The following is a 15,250-nucleotide window of genomic DNA, read 5'->3' as shown; positions in this document are numbered from 1 at the left end:
GGCCCCGCGGCGCGGGCCGAGCTGCGGGTGCGGGTGCGGCTGCCCGGCGGGCAGGTGACGGAGGAGAGCCTGCAGGCCGACAGCGGTTCCGACTGCATCAGCCTGGAGCTTCGTACGGCCGACGGTGCCCTCGTCACCCTCACCGCCGACTTCAGACAGGTACGGCTCTTCGGGCCGCTTCTTCGGGCTCCGGGCTCCCGCCCCGGCGCCGGGCAGCTCCCGCGGTCCCCAGCGAGCCCCCAGGAAGGTGCCGGCGGGGGGTTCCCAGGGACGCCGGGGGGGACACGAGGGCGTCCGCGCTCTCTCGCCGGGACGCGCCGCTTTCCCCGGGGAGGACGTGCGCGCTGAAAGCCTGTCCCCCGCCCGCCGCGGTCCCCCAGCCCCGAGGAGGGCAGCGGAGCGGTAACCCACGGCGTGTGCTGCGGGGCCGGTCGCCCGCGGCGGTTCCCGGCTGAGCTGTAGGCGGGCGAAGGCTGCGGCTTGGGAGCTCCGGCCCTTCGCACCTCGCGGGTCGGCCGACAGGCTTAGCGAGAGGGTCGGGTCAGGACTCTGGCGTGTGGGGTTTTTCGCGGGGCGAGCGCCGGTGATACGCGAACGCGAGGTCCTTCCGAACCTGGGACCCGCTCGGAGCCTGGGAAAACCCTGGCTGAGGGTCCAGGAGCCAGAACCGTTTCGGAGGAACGGAGGGTCCTTGCGCGTGTGTCGGGAAGGGTCCATCCACCCTCGAGCACTGCTGGGGTCTTTGTTTGCAGTCTCTGCGGAGCAATTCTCACACGTATAGCTCCAAGCCGTTTAGGCAGGCTGCTGTCCCCACTGGCGTTACACCTGTAACCCGGGCTGCCTCTGTGGTGAAAATAAGTGGTAAAGATACTAGTGGCGTGGGTGGCAGAGCTTCCCCCGCACCCAGCCGACCCTAGCAGCTCTGTTTCTCTTTGCTGAGTTGCGAGTAGCATAGTTTTGCGTGGCAGGCTCAGCAGCAACTGGGCACGGAGCAGGGCTAGGGCAGGAGAGTCTCTGTGCGGTGGGGAGAGCTCCGGTTCCTGACTCCCGGATAGGGGTGTTTGTGCTCTGCTCTATCACATTGTGGACATCTCTCTCCACAATGCGTGTGGGGTACAGTTAGTTCCTTAAGTGGACTCCTGCTGTCTTTGGGAGCACGTGTGTGAGTTTGTGGTGTGGGAAGTGTTTGACCATCAGTTGTCCGTGGGCCTGACGACAGCCCTCCTGTAAGGGGAGCCTTTCCTGCCAGCCCAGCGCTTGAGAGGTGGCCTTTCTGCAGGGAGGTGATACTTGCTGAGCTGAAGCCCAAGATCCCAAGCTTCTCAGCAGGAGAGGGTAGCTTCAGGGCCAGCATGGCATTCTTCAGAGCGTGCCAAGCCTGGCTGGATGCAGCAAACTTGCTATTGCACAGGGAAGAGCTGTTTGCTGCCGTGTGGGTGGCATGGCTGTCCGGGTAGCATGGCAGTGTTATCTTCTTCCAACGCTCCGTTCAGACTGTTTGCTCAGGTGGACTTTGGTTTGTGGCAGGAGGAAGCTGAAACCCATGAGATGGGAAGGTGGTGTGTCCCAACCTGCTGTGAACCCTGGAGCCTTCTGCCAGGGATTGTTCTGGTGCCTCTTTCCCTCTCAGCTGTGCTCTTTGGTCCCAGTCTTCTTGCAAGCCTCTCAGATGGCCCTCTTCCATCTGGAGGGTGCAGGGTCAAGCCCATCTCTTTCTGAGATGTTAGCAAAAGCCTTGGTGATTTTGGATGTGGTGGCACGCTCAGTGTACTCCAGCACACGTGCAAGGAAGCAGTCCCATAAAAAAAAATTCCAAGAAGACATACCACACTAGGGAAGTTAAGGAAGGGAGGGAGGGCTCTTAAGCCTGCAGTTTGCAGTCTTGCATACCACAGTGTATTTGTGGCCAAGGGAAATCCAAGCTCATTACAGATCCTCTAGGTAGGCCCTTTGGGAGCCAGGAATGTGACTTGTGGACTTCTGGTGTCCTGAGCTGTTGGTCATTTCAGCATTCTTCACTTGCTTCCGCTCTTCTTGAGGGGAGCTTGTTCTCCAATCTCATCTACAAACCCAACAGAGCCTATGTTAGCTCTTCTCTTGCTCTCATCCTTATTATAGTTGAGCTGCTTCTGGGTACAGGTTCTCTGAAGGTATCCTGACTTCAGTATGTTAAATTCTTAGCTCCATGCATCCTCAGCTCCTGCTGGAACTACACAGGAGATGGTCCCTGGAAGGCTTTGCAAGTATCGGACTTGCAGAAGTCCATTCCTAATCGTCAGTTTTAGAACAGTTGGGCACTGGCTCTCTCTGTTTCATGGCTTTGCTGGAAAATAGCTGAAAAAAGCCAGAAAAACATAAAGGACTGAGGAGATGAATTTGCGGTGCAGTGAGTAATGATGTGAGCAGGCAGCTGCCTGGCCAGGCTTCCCCTTCTGACCTGTTCCTGGCTGCATGGAGGCAATTCACTGTTCTGCTCTGGTGCTCATCTCTCTAGTATTACACAACTCCTTCTCTCCAGAGAGAAGGTCTTGAGGCTCTTAGCCTTGGTAAAAGCAGCTGGGGTTGTTGATCTGGCTTTCCCAAGCTAGATTGTGTGGTCATGCTGTGGCCAGGATGCTGGGGTTTTGCACAAATGATTTTTCCACTTCTCTGGCTTAAACTGCAGGGGGTTAGTCCAAAGGCAGATTTTTTTTTTTTTCCTTTGCTGACAAGGAGTTGCTGCTAGACCAGAGGCTGGAGAAGGAAGGAGTTTTAATGAGATCACAGTTCATTTCTCTGCTCTGACACTGGTGGAAGCTGGGTGGGACTTGAGCAGTGGTTGGGTCTTCCACAGAGGTGGGATTTTCATTTCTCTTCCACCCCTGCCTCCCCTCCAGAGCTGAACATGAAAGAGTCATGTCCTCAGAGCATACCATTCACCATTTTTTTTTCTCATTCTCTAGTGCAGCACAAACTGGTCAGTGGGAGTCCAGACTGGGACTTGATGTTTTCTGGGAAGTGCAGTAGTGAAGACCATTTCTGTTCTTGCAGTTTGAAAGAATGTGATGAAAACACTTCTTTTTTTCCTGTCTAGCACTGTCAGGCATAAAATGTATTGCAAAAAAGACTGAGGGGGGACAGCAACCGTAAATGTTGTGTCTAATTTGAATAGCATGATCTTGCCAGTTGTTAAACAGTGGCCTGAGAACAAAGTGGGTGGGTTTTTTCCAAGGTCAGTACAAAGATATAGAAAAGTTTCTTTTTCCTTTTGATTGCCAGAAAAGTTTTTGGGTTTTGTTTGTTTCGATTGCTGGAAAAGTGTTGGAAACACAGGAGAGAAACCATGGGTGATGGTATTTTAACGCTTGCACTGCCAGTCCTTTCAGTTTCCTTGTTAATAAAGCTGATGCTACGTAATGTTCTGGGGTGATGTTTTGAGAATTTTGCCAGGGATCCATTGTGTTAGGTGCTAAATGACCAGGTGATACAGGAAAGCATCTGTCCGAAGATGATGGCATCTATGATAGATGATATCCATGTAGTTTGGAAAGCAGTCTCTTCTCTGTAGAGATACCAAAAATATAAAAGGAGGGTCATTCAGCACCCTCTGGGAGGGCAGGAGGGATGGGGTGGGCTCATTAAAACATGGTGCTGTTTGTTACCTTGAGCTGTAGTGAAGTGCTTAAAAATGTTCTCTCTTGAACTGATCGCTCAAGTGTGGGTAGACGGCAGCTGTACCATATGCAAAGGCAGCGTGATGGCTGCTGAGCTGAGCACAGGGCTGGAGGGCTAAACTCCTGCCGTGCAGCCAGAGCTGCCCTTTGCTGACTCCATGGCTTTGGGAAAATCACTTGTTAGGTAGGCTTCAGTTTCAAAAATGGTCTCTGACAGTTACTTTTAGGCATTGCTCAAGCTGTTGGCGCTGAGCATGAGGATGCTTAACTAGAGGTTGTTTTTCCAAGCATCTCAGAACGTTGTGGGGATTTCTGGCTGTACAATGCTTGTAAGAATCAGGGTCAAACCTTATTGCTCCTGAAAATGTGCATTTGTTTCCCCCCCCCGCCCCTCTCTCCCAGCACATCCTTAGTTTGCCTTTATAGATTCGTGAGTATAAGAGGCAATGCACCAAAGTGTCTTCACTCTAGCCATTTCCAGTAGGAGAGGGGTTAAAAAACATAATCCCTGCCCAGTCAGGGTAACTCAGCTGACTGGGCCCCCAGTGTGGATTCTCTATGTTGTATGAGCACAATGACTTTCTGGCCAGCTGTAGCTGTTCCCCTGGGGCAGTGCAGGACCCTGACCACAGCAAAGGCTGCTGACAGCGTAAGGAATTGGGCCCAGGAGTGCCGGTATTTCCCAGTGCCCCGAGCAGTGCGTCCTTTTTGCATGTACCCACCACTCTGAGCAGGCGTACGATAGCAAAGACAAAAGTGGGTCCCACAGCAGCGCTGATGTCCTTGGGGGAGAGAAATTTGGCAGGAAAGCTGAATGGGTTGCTGGGAGGAAGGCATTGAAATAATTTATTTCCCTGGGAACTGGTTTGCTCCACTCAATGTGAAGTCGAGAGCCTGGGCTCAGATCTAGACCACACAGGCTTGTAAGTCTCTACTGGATAAACCCTAGAAATGGAGGTTGAATTGTTCTCGCATCCCAGATGACAGTCCCTGGAGGAGCTGGCTGAGGACAGTGCGAGGAGGGAAGAAGTTTGATGATTTCACTGCTCCTCCTTGCAGGCTAGTTCTTTGCTGGAAGTCCCTCTGGTAGGTGCAGGCAACCCAGGCTGTTGGGAGCTCGGTGCACTGATTTCTTTTCTGCTTTTAGGAAAGAGGAGCTGCTCTCGCCTTGCTGTGAAAGCCAAGGTTGCAGTTACCTCCAGTGCCATGGTTAAAGCACGGCTGCAGAACTGGTTGTTTTCTGTTACACTAAGCGTTTGTCGTCCAAACCTAAACAATAGCTGTAACTGTACCCACCACACAAGTGCAGGTCAGGGCCAAGGATTCTCAGCGCCCTCATGATGAGTTCATCTGGAGAGTCCCCACACTGCAAAGGCAATGTTCTGCTGGGACTTGTTCCCTGCTGGGAAATTTTGCAGAAACCCGGAATTAAAGGTGCCGTTTGTTGCCTTGGCTGGGTACCTGCCTCGGCACTGATTCACCCTACTCCTGCTGGTGGGAAAGAGGTGAAGTGGCTGGGGAGGGAAAGGCACTCTGAGTAGGAAAAACTTCAGTGGCTCTTCCCGTGTGAGAAGCATGACATATTTTTGATGTGACAAGCTTCGGTTCTTGCTCCACCTGAGGTTGCATAGCCAGGGCAGGGAGAGCTGGGAAGCTAGGGAAAGCCAAGCAAGGCTTTGAGACAGAGATGTGAAGCAGGGCTGGGCAAAAGAAGAGACTGACTTCTCGCTCAGGAGAGAGTGGTCACTGCGGGGTTTGTGTCTCCTGGAAAATGGGCCAGCGTGCAGCACAGTTCTAGCCTTGCTCTGAAATCCACAGCAAGGGTCACTTTGGGTTTGCTTGGAGCCAGGTGAAGGTGTGACTTCTCTCTTCAGAGCAACACATGCTATAGGAGCCAGCTCCTTGAACAAAACAGGTTGATTAAAGCTGTTGGCTCACTGGCTATTTCGGTGCTGGCAAACCCAGACCATTCCTGTCTTTTCAGTGCATCTCCCTTGGTATCAACGAACGTGCTAGAAATCCCTGACACCTGGAGTTCAGGCAGCACTGGAGCCCTCTTCATACCACAGTTGCTTCCTTTAGGTGTCGTGGAGTGAGACAGAGCTGGGAGAGGGATGTGGGCCAGAAGCACTGGGAACGCAGGGAGGAGGTGAAGAAATGACCTCGTCTCTGGGGGACCCAAGCTGTTTAATGTACCCGACCAGGCACCCAGGCACAGAGCCTCTCTGATTCAGCTGGAAGGGCCTGCGGCAGGCAGATGGGGAGCAAAGGGCTGGCTGGATGTGTGCCCAAGGGCAGGAGCAGGGAGACATGAGGGAGATGGGCCATGTCTTTCTGAGAAAGGAGAATCTGGGGGTGGAGGAAAGGGTGGGTCATGCAGTGGGACACCACCCCATTGACCTATACTGTCTTCCCCTTGCTCTTTCCTCCTGCAGCTGTACCTCCCCCACTGCAAGACCACCTTTCTCTTTCTTTCCCTCCCTCCATTACCTACCAATGTGCTCTTTCAATGATGATTTTTGCAGGGATCTTTACTAGAGTTTACAGGGACTCGTTGACCTGTACATCAGTAAGCACACAAGAGATAGGCAGGTAAATATTTAGATTAGCTGAGCAGCAGCCCTGGGTCACTTGCTCACTGGTGTGATGGGAGTAAGGCTGGAGTTGGAGGCAGTGCAATAAGGTGATTTGAGGGCAATACAGCAGTGGCTGGTGACCCTGTGCGCTCCGAGCTTGCTCCTGGTGTCTGTCTTAGGTTGGAGGGGGACTCTCGATGCTTGTCTTGATGCCTGAGAGCTGTTCATTTGCTCCACTGGTGCGTTGTCATGACACAAATTTGGTCCTTCCTCTCCTGTGTGCTTGGAACTCGGAAACACTTAAAACATACTTAAAACCTTTGTCCGAATTCATCACTGAACAGAGTCACTGAGTCCAGGAGTCTTTTGTATCGTGTGGAAGTGGCACCTTGGGACCTGAGACCACTTGGGAAGGAGCTTATCTCTGCCTGGACTCTGCGGGGGCAGCTGGGCTCTGGACTTGGGAGGCAGAGCGAGGGACCTGCAGCTGTGTGGGATCGGTTGGGAGCTCTGGACCGTTTGCTGGGCGCAGCGAGAGCTGTGAATCTCTCGTATGTATCAGCCTTGAGGAGGAAAGAGAGTTGGGTGTCTGAAGGCTAATTCTTAAATAGGCAGATCAGAAGGATTAATCAGTTGCTCAGCATGTTCTCATTTTACAAAAATTGCCTCCAACCTGGAAGTACTGCACTGTTTTTAATCTCCTGCCTGTAGAGGCTTTCAGCCTGAGTGCAAAACACGGCTATCCCTGTTTGCTTTTTCCAGACTGAATGCTGATTGTTCAAAGTGAATTAAAATTAAATCTTCAGCTGAAGAGTATGCCAGGGTCAGCTACCAGTTTTAGTCTACTCATCCTTGGGCCTTGCACAGCATGGGAGCTCACAGCAGAAGAGATCAGCTGGAAGGCAGCTGGACTAAATGTAGATGGGAACATGGGTCGTTCCAGTGGTGCCAATGTCTCAGTGAGAATGCTCCCCATTAAAGCTGTAAAAAAAAATTATTCCATAGTAATTTCACAAGCATTTTTGGTATCTCTTTCTTCCCCAAACTCCTTCATGTCCTGCTGTTGTGGTGAGTTTTCAGTCAACAAATGCACCCAGCAAAATCCTTTCTCCTGTCCTGGGGAGGGATCCCAAATTGCAGCTGTTTTTCAGCTGTCCAGATGTGCACTGAATTGCATACCCTTTTCTCTTCTGGATATGGAAGAGAAGGCAAGGAATAAATGGTGGGCTGCATGAGCTAATCTGCAGAAAAACCTCAGTGGGTACACTGCTTAGAGCTTCTAGAAAAGAGAAAGGCTCCCCTCTTCTTGGGGCGGAAAGAGGTTTGGATGAAACTGAGCTTATGAGCCGTGCAACAGGTATAGCTTAGGAGGCCAAGAGTAAAGAGATGATCTTAGCAGCTTGGCATAGCTTCTGCTTGCTGCTCCATAGCCACCAGTATCTGTCTAGCTCTCTGTGGAGGACGTTGTTAAGAGCGATGGCTGTGGCTGGGTGCCAAAAGGCAATAATTGCTCTTCATACCGAGGAAGGGGCACCATTCCGATCCATCTGCTTATCCCTTGTAGTAGTATGGTCTGACACCAAGACAGGGGATGGCAGATTCCCACAGAGTGTACAAATGCCTCTGAAGCCCGAAGCCAGATGAATTGATACCTGCATAGAAATCGGTGTTAATTTATGCCAGAAGAGGATATAGGGAGGTTTTGCTATTGAACAAGGTATTCTGTGAGTCTCCGTGGAGGTAACTATGACTGGTTTCCAAGCAGGTTTTGGAGACGGACTACAATCCGTGTCAGAAGCTCTCTATATAAAATGCCAAAATTATTGACCTGGGCAGAAAGGAAGGTCAGCTGCAGCTGATCATAACAGGTTCCTTCTGGATCTAACAATTTGACTTTCATTTCTGTTCCACATGCTGTAGGGTTCAGAAATTAATAATTTGTTCTCCAGGATACCGGTTGCTCAGAAGCAAGTGAGTGAAGGCAGCAGAGGAAATTGGGACTGCTTGCCCTGAGTAATGCATGGAGATACTTGTTTAACAAAACAAAATGAGACTCCTTGGAGGCTTGCCTCCCTTCTTGGTAAAGGACACAAACCCCCAGCTGTTGTTTGAGGAAGCCATGGATGTGGGATGTGACCTGGCAGCAGTTTGTTCTTGCCACAGTGGGATTGCGAAAACCCTTACTTCTTTACAGACACCAGTTACTATGCTGCAGGCTTTTGGGTGGGATTGAACCTGGGACTACACCCCTGTGCTCGGGTAGCAGAAGTATGAGACCTTTGACTTCGTTCTTTTGGCCGGAGCCTTCCTCTTTGACCCTGACTTCTCGGTTCACCCTGCTGATGCCAAATATCTATGACTCTCACTCTGTTTATCTCTTTTTCAGGAGGTGAAGATCTTCCGTGCCTTAATCCTAGGGGAGCTGGAGAGGGGCCAGAGCCAGTTCCAAGCGCTCTGCTTTGTCACGCGGCTTCACCGCAACGAGATCATCCCCAGCGAGTCTATGGCAAAGCTGCGGCAGGTAAGAGGCACCCTGCAGCTGGCTTCAGTGCCAGTTCCATCCTCCAGTCCACCCAGGGTTCTTTAGAGCTGTCCCGTCTGGATACCCTTCCCAGGCAGCTGCCCGATTGTTCAGCTATTAGACCCACCTTTGACCGCCCCTCCTGCTTGAGGGACTCAGTATTAAACTAAGTTCATCAACAGTATTGATCCTGTTCTACTAATATACTAGAAGGAGGCATGATTTAGTTCAGCCTAGTCTGTATCAAAGGGTAGGTGGATGGCTAGAGCAATCACCCTGAAAATCCCTGTCCCACATTGCCCAGTGAAGTAAGTACTGATTTGGAACCCTTCATCGCAACAAAGCATTATGAAATGATCACAGGCAAAACAGAGCGATGATAAACTACCATCAGTTTCAGCACCAACAAGAAGTTTTTTCAGTGCCTTCCCTCCAGATAAGATGCAGGTGCGTTTACAGAGGAACATCCACTTGCACATCTTCTTATGTTGGCACAAAATCGTGACATGCTATAAAGAATGTGTTGTAACCAGGATTCAAGTTTTCATTATTTCATCCTCTGCAGAAAAATCCCAGGACAGTGCGGCAGGCTGAAGAGGTGCGGGGCCTGGAGCATCTTAGCATGGATGTAGCTGTCAACTTCAGCAAGGGGGCCCAGCTGAGCTCTCACATCCACAATGTCTGTGCAGAGGCCAAAGAAGCAATTTATACCCGAGAAGAAGATGTCAAATTTTGGCTGGAGAAAGGCAAGTTTCCTTTGGTTTTGTTGCAACTGCTCCTGTCAGCAAGTTGGCACTCTGCTGTGATCTCTCCTGCCAGGTTTCTGGTGATCAGCACAGGTCATTTTGGCTTCTCTTTTGCTGTCTTTATGGTAGATAAGGCACGTGTATCGTTTGCTTGCACGTCACATTGCACTACTCTATTTGTTAGCATATCTGACTTCTTTTGGTGGTGCTCTCCTAGTGAACCTAATTAGGCAGGTATTTTCAAGGTAGCCTTTCACCTGGTTCATCACCCCAAAGAAATATGTTCTTTACACCCTTTGTGTATCTTTTGGCTTACTTTCCCCAGGGCCCTTTCTTCTCCCATGGTTCCTATTTAGACTCGTGTCCAAACAGCCCTTGTGAATGCACTCTGTCTAACCTCATTCTCCTCGACTGTTCTGGAGACTGTGCAGAGAGAGCAATGCTTGCTTTGGTGGCTCTCTCCTTTGGCCTTGCCTTTTGGCAGCACCCTGAGCAATGTCTCTCTGCTTTCTCTCACAGGGGTGGACGGCTCCATGTTTGAGGTTCTGCCACAGACATCTGATCTCCCTGACCTGCAGCGTTGCAAGCTGTGTGCAGATCGTTGGAAACCCTGCATTTGCAGCTACTCGCTGAGCATCGAGTGGTACCCGTGCATGCTGAAGTACTGCAAGAGTCGTGATGCTGGGGGCAAGGTTTCTTCTTACAAATGTGGCATCCGCAGCTGCCAGAAGGGCTACACTTTTGATTACTATGTGCCGCAGAAGCAGCTATGTCTCTGGGACGAGGAGACCTAGTAAAGCCAGGCCAGACCTTTTCAAGGGGCAGCTCATCTGCCTCCTGCCACCATTAATGATGCTAAGGGCCTCCTGGAGCGGGCTGCTCCAAAGAAGGAATACAGTTCACAGTGGTGCCTTGTACCAGGAGAGCTCTGTGTGTGTGCCTTTCCTTCTGGCCCCCTGTGACTCCCTCCCCACCTGACGCTGCCTCATACTGTGATAAGCAGGCTCAGCTCACTGTGCATTGATGCTCTCCTGCCAGCTGCCAGAAGATCTGGCTCCCTGGAAGAACCAGGAGACACGGGTTGCTGGGGTGAAGCACTGGGAAGGGTGTGTTTTGCCCTGCTCTGGAGTTAGCAGATGTGAAAGGGGGCAGCTCTGATCAGTTACCAGCCCCGAGCATCCTGATGAGTTGTCAGGGCAGGGAGAGAAATACTCTTGATGACCTGCATTGTCAAACATCTCTGCCACTGAAGAAGCCCCTTCGCTGACTTCACCACCTCCTGGTGACACAACAGCATTTCCCAATGGGAAAACAGCTGATCTATGGGACCACGTACCCTGAACAAGGAAGGTACGACGCTTACCCAAAGCAAGAGCCTGCCTGTAGCTTTTTCTAGTGTCCAGCTGGCTTTTATATCCTTCCTGTGGCTAGAAGATATAATGGGGGGGATATATCCCAGCAATGACTTTTGCCCCTAAAGGGCTGGTAATCAGGGCTCTAATTAATCCCTGTTTAGACTAGTGAAGGCCCAACTTTTTGTGTTGGTCCTGTGACTCTCCTACTAAGAAAGAAACATCTAGAGACTTGTGACTACCATCATAACATTGTGGTTGCAAGGGAGGGAGGATGATCCCAGGTGGGTTCGCGCTGTCATTTTGAAGAAGACAACATTCTACATCTACGTCCAGTTTTATGTCCTACTCTGCCAGCTATTCACAAGAAGCTCTTAGATAATTGTACTGCTTTGCTGTGCCTTGGTTTTCCCTATATGTAAAACAGGGACACCACTGAAGCTGACCTTGGCCCTGGTATATACCTGGAGGGCATCAGACAAAAAGCACTGCAGGAGTGCTGCCTGGTTCCTGTGTCCTCTTCCACTCAAGTTAGAGCAAGCAGGGAGGGGAGAGAGGCTGTTGGGGTCATTGTGAACCCCTGTACCTCCTGGTGAAAAGCCTTCACAATGTGCCTTTTTGCCTAAAATACAGGAATTTTTGACAAAAAAAAAGAATTTGGTCACAATTATTTTTGTATTGATCACTTAAGGGGGGAGAAGGGAAACGTATTTTAATATTGCAACATGAAGTAAAACACACTTGAAATGATTTTTTTAAAACAAATTATTTATCATTTGTAAGGTAAAATAAACTGATTTTTTTAAAGCATCCCTGGCCTAAAAGCTTCTCTGTGCAGCATAATCTGCATGTGATCCACTTGTTTGGGTTCTTGATTTAAGAGTTGTTCCCTTATGGGTAAGTCTCAAGCCTGCACCTAGGACATTGAAGACCCGTGGATGGGGGAGGGACATCCTGCTGTTCAGCACGACCACAGCACTTTCAATGTGGTCCTGCATCTCAAGCATACCATCCACCCAGCCCCTTAGCAGGGAGACAGCTTTGACTCATTGCAAGCAACTGTGGAAGAGTCTGAGGTGAAGTAAAAGACCAGCAGTAGAGGCAGGTCCTGGGGTTAGGCAAGGTGGTAGTGCTTGCTCTTCTCTCTGAGTGATGGTGGGGTCCCATGAGGGGGTATTATGCAGATGTGCGGCTGCATCGTGTGGCTGGAGGCTTGTCTGGTCCAGCAGCCTCAATAAAGTATTCTTTGTCTACTCCTCTGCAGCCATAGCTGAGGGGAGATGAGGGCTGCAGAGTTTTGGGCCAGCTCAGAGCTCTTAGCTCTGGCTGCTCGAGGAAGAAACGTGGAGTGCTGATTCCCCCTAGTGTGGTGAATGCAGAGATGGGACGAGGACTTGGGCAACCTCGGCCCTTCTCCACTTGAGCCACCAAGGCAACTTACCCCTTACTGTGATTTCTGGGGAAGCTGAGATTGCTGGGTTTTTGCTTACATGGTCAGCATTTACAGGGGTATGTTCTTCGCTGCCTCCGCTCCTGCTGCAGCAGGACACTGTGGGACTTTGTCCCTGCTTGCCGGAGTTAAATCCAGCTGTGGGATGAGGTGGGCTGTGAGCAGCGTGGGAGGAGATTGCAGGGTGGCTTCGTGCCTTTCTGCTGGGAGCCCCGCGTAGCCCATTTCCACTGTTCCTCACTGTACAGGGCTGCCGGGAGCGGACACGACCTCGCTCTGGGAGCATTGGGTGATATCCCGGCGAGCTTGAATGTCCTTATTTTGTAGCGGTGAGGCTCTGGGGTGCCTGGATCACAGAGACGTCTCAGTGCTGTGCCGTGGGAGCTCTGGGAGTAGCAGACGAGCGAAGGATGTGAAATCTAAGTACGGGCAGTAGACCCAGAGCTCAACTCGGTAGTCGTTTCTGGCTTTGTGCGTGCTCTGGCAGAGCTGGGCTTTGAGGGGAGACGAGCAACCGGGGCACGTCCCCCAGGTGTGCTGCAACCCGCCGCGCTCCCCAAAGCGTGGGAGGGAGGTGGTGCCTCCGCTTTCCCGAAGCTAATGCCACCTGCTTGCCCTGAGGCTACCGGGGCCTCGAAGGGGTCCGAAAGGGAAGGCTGGGGAATGGCGGGGGGGACACACACCGGCTGCTTGCCCTGTGCGGCCGCTTGCGGTGCAGCTTTCCCGGCCTCCACAAGTGGGTGCTGGCGGAGCACGGAGGCGAAGGGTGTCCGGGGACAGAGGTTGGAGGCTCCTCCGGACCGGAGCGGGCAGAGCCGGGCTGGGGGTGGTGTGTGCTCCGTGCCTCAGTTTACAGCTGTGGGTCTCGGTCCCTGCCAGGTTTCGCTCTCTGCCCAGCCTCGCTAGAAGAGAGCTGTGCTGCAGCGCGTTTGCTTTTCCGAAGAAAAATCCTTCCTGGTGCACTTCAGTAATGCCCTCGAAAAGCAGCTGTTGCAGGTGGAGACAGGAGACCTTCCTGGCACAGAGAGCAGGCGCAGTTGGCCAGGAGCACCGGTTTAAATCGTTCCTGCTAGAAAAAAAAGCAGTGGGGGGGGGGTGTGTGTGTGTGTAACATCTTTCTGCAGTTTGTGCTTTCAGGGCCCGTCCAAAGGCCATACTCCATAAATAAGTGCTATCTGCAGAGTTTATCTTCCTCCAAGAAAGGAATAAACATTGGCAGCAGGAGTGGAGGAACACTTCATACAGTGAGGATGAGAGCGGATGGATTATTCGTTGATGGCCATGGAAGAAAAAAAAAAAAAAAAAGCAGCATATCTGCTGGCATCTAGGAGTGGTCATCTCAGGGCAGAGTTAAGGCAAATCTGCCTTTGCTGAAGAAGGTGGTCTTATTTCCATGACAGAAAGGAGTGATGATGCTGTGATCCCTCCCCTATTTTTTCTTTCTCTGGGTAGCGGGGATGTTTTGGGTAGCTTAATAACGAGGGTGTATTCTCTCTTGCCTGCATAGCACATCGCTGAAGCCAAGGGTACCCAGGTGAAGGGCTTTGCTCCCACAGCTCTTTGGGGAGATAAAGTGCTTAAATATTATTTTTTTTTTCCCTGCTGTTCCATTGACCACAAAGTAACAGTCAAAAAGCAGATCCCACCAGCTGCAGGGCGATTCCCGGTTGCATTTGGCAGCGCCTGCAGGGCCAGGAGAGGGCACTGCGGCCCTGCCCATGCCGGGACAGCATCCCCGGGCGGAGGGATGCCCGGGATTCCTGTCCGGCTGGAGGTGCCACCGGGGAGGACCTGCCTCCCCGGGGCTCCGCCACGGGCTGCTCGGCTCCGGAGCAAGGGACAAGCGCCAGGAAGCAGAGAGAAAGGGTCGGTGTCAAGTGAAACACCCGGCTGCTGTGCAAAAGGTGCTCTGATGGGGGGGAAGGAGAGCTCTCGTGGTCCCCAGCCTTTCCGGGGCCTTTCTCCTGTGCCCCAGAGGCCCTTCCAGCTGGCTGGAAGCCACAGCAAATCCATGTTTGACGCAGCGAAGAGGCCTGATCGCGTCAGTCTTCAAGATGGGGAAAACCCAGACGTGGGGGTCACGCCGAAAACACTAGAAAACAGACCAGCAGCTGCCCAGGAACGCCCCGAGGGTCAGGGCCTGAATGGCTGGGGCTCTGCCACAGGCTCGGGATCCGTGGCAGGAGTCCAGCCCCTCCAGCAGCTCAAAACAAGCTGCCTGTGCAAACCACCCCATGTCACCTTTCTGCTTCCTGGAGCAGCGCTAAACGGAGCCCGCAGAAATCTCCCCTCGCGCCTGCAAACGTTCATCTGACCTGGGAACTTCCTCTCCTCTCTGCTTTCCCCCTTCCACCTCTCCCCCCGCTTTTCTCCACTTTTTCCTTGTTAGAGTTTCGTTTAACACATCCACCCTTTCTTCCTCGTGTGTTGCCGTCTCCTGAGGATGTCCTCTCTGACCACGCAAGCCGAGGGCAGGCGCTCCGGCTCCATAACAGTTGGACTGGGTTGGAGGTGAGGCTCCAGAGCCTGCCCGCCCGCCCACCCATCTCTTCGGAGAAACCTGTCTTTCCAGGGAGGGAGAGCAGTATGTGGGAAAGCCGAGAGCCCTGGAACGTGAATTAGCCAGGGAGAGATGAATGTGTGATAGCTTGTACCTGGCAGCTACCAATTGAGTGTGTTAACGCTTTCAGGAGGGGTTTGAGCAGCGCTGGAGCTCAGGCGGTTAACGCAGGCGTCCTGCTACCCTGGGCCGTGCTGGGGGTCATCAAGGTAGTGTACGGCGGGGACAGGGAGCAGCCACAGTGCCTGGATCTGTGAGGGTGACTGTTGGTCCCCATCACAGCACAGGGTATAGGCTGAGGAGCTGGCCTCTGGCAGCTCCCTACAGAAGAAGCCAATATTAGGGGATTTTTTTTTGCCTGGCTTCCCTGGAAGGAGGCTGAATACTGCAGC

The 15,250-nt window shown here is 52.1% G+C and overlaps 1 protein-coding gene across 1 annotated transcript; it reads left to right on the top strand.

Annotated features, from left to right (window-relative positions):
* Positions 1 to 3: 3 nt before the first annotated feature.
* On the top strand, positions 4 to 10,493 carry OAF (OAF homolog (Drosophila); the record flags this gene model as incomplete). The annotated part of the gene is made up of 4 exons (XM_010581492.1): positions 4 to 159; positions 8,616 to 8,750; positions 9,316 to 9,496; positions 10,016 to 10,493. Coding segments are annotated over 4 exons (747 nt in total), but the record flags the coding sequence as incomplete, so codon positions are not given.
* Positions 10,494 to 15,250: the final 4,757 nt, after the last annotated feature.

This window comes from Haliaeetus leucocephalus, unplaced genomic scaffold (assembly GCF_000737465.1).
Source record: "Haliaeetus leucocephalus isolate CR32 unplaced genomic scaffold, Haliaeetus_leucocephalus-4.0 Scaffold773, whole genome shotgun sequence".
In the NCBI taxonomy this organism is placed as follows: domain Eukaryota; kingdom Metazoa; phylum Chordata; class Aves; order Accipitriformes; family Accipitridae; genus Haliaeetus; species Haliaeetus leucocephalus.
Note: the sequence above shows the minus strand (reverse complement) of the source record. Positions and strands in the feature narration are given on the sequence as shown.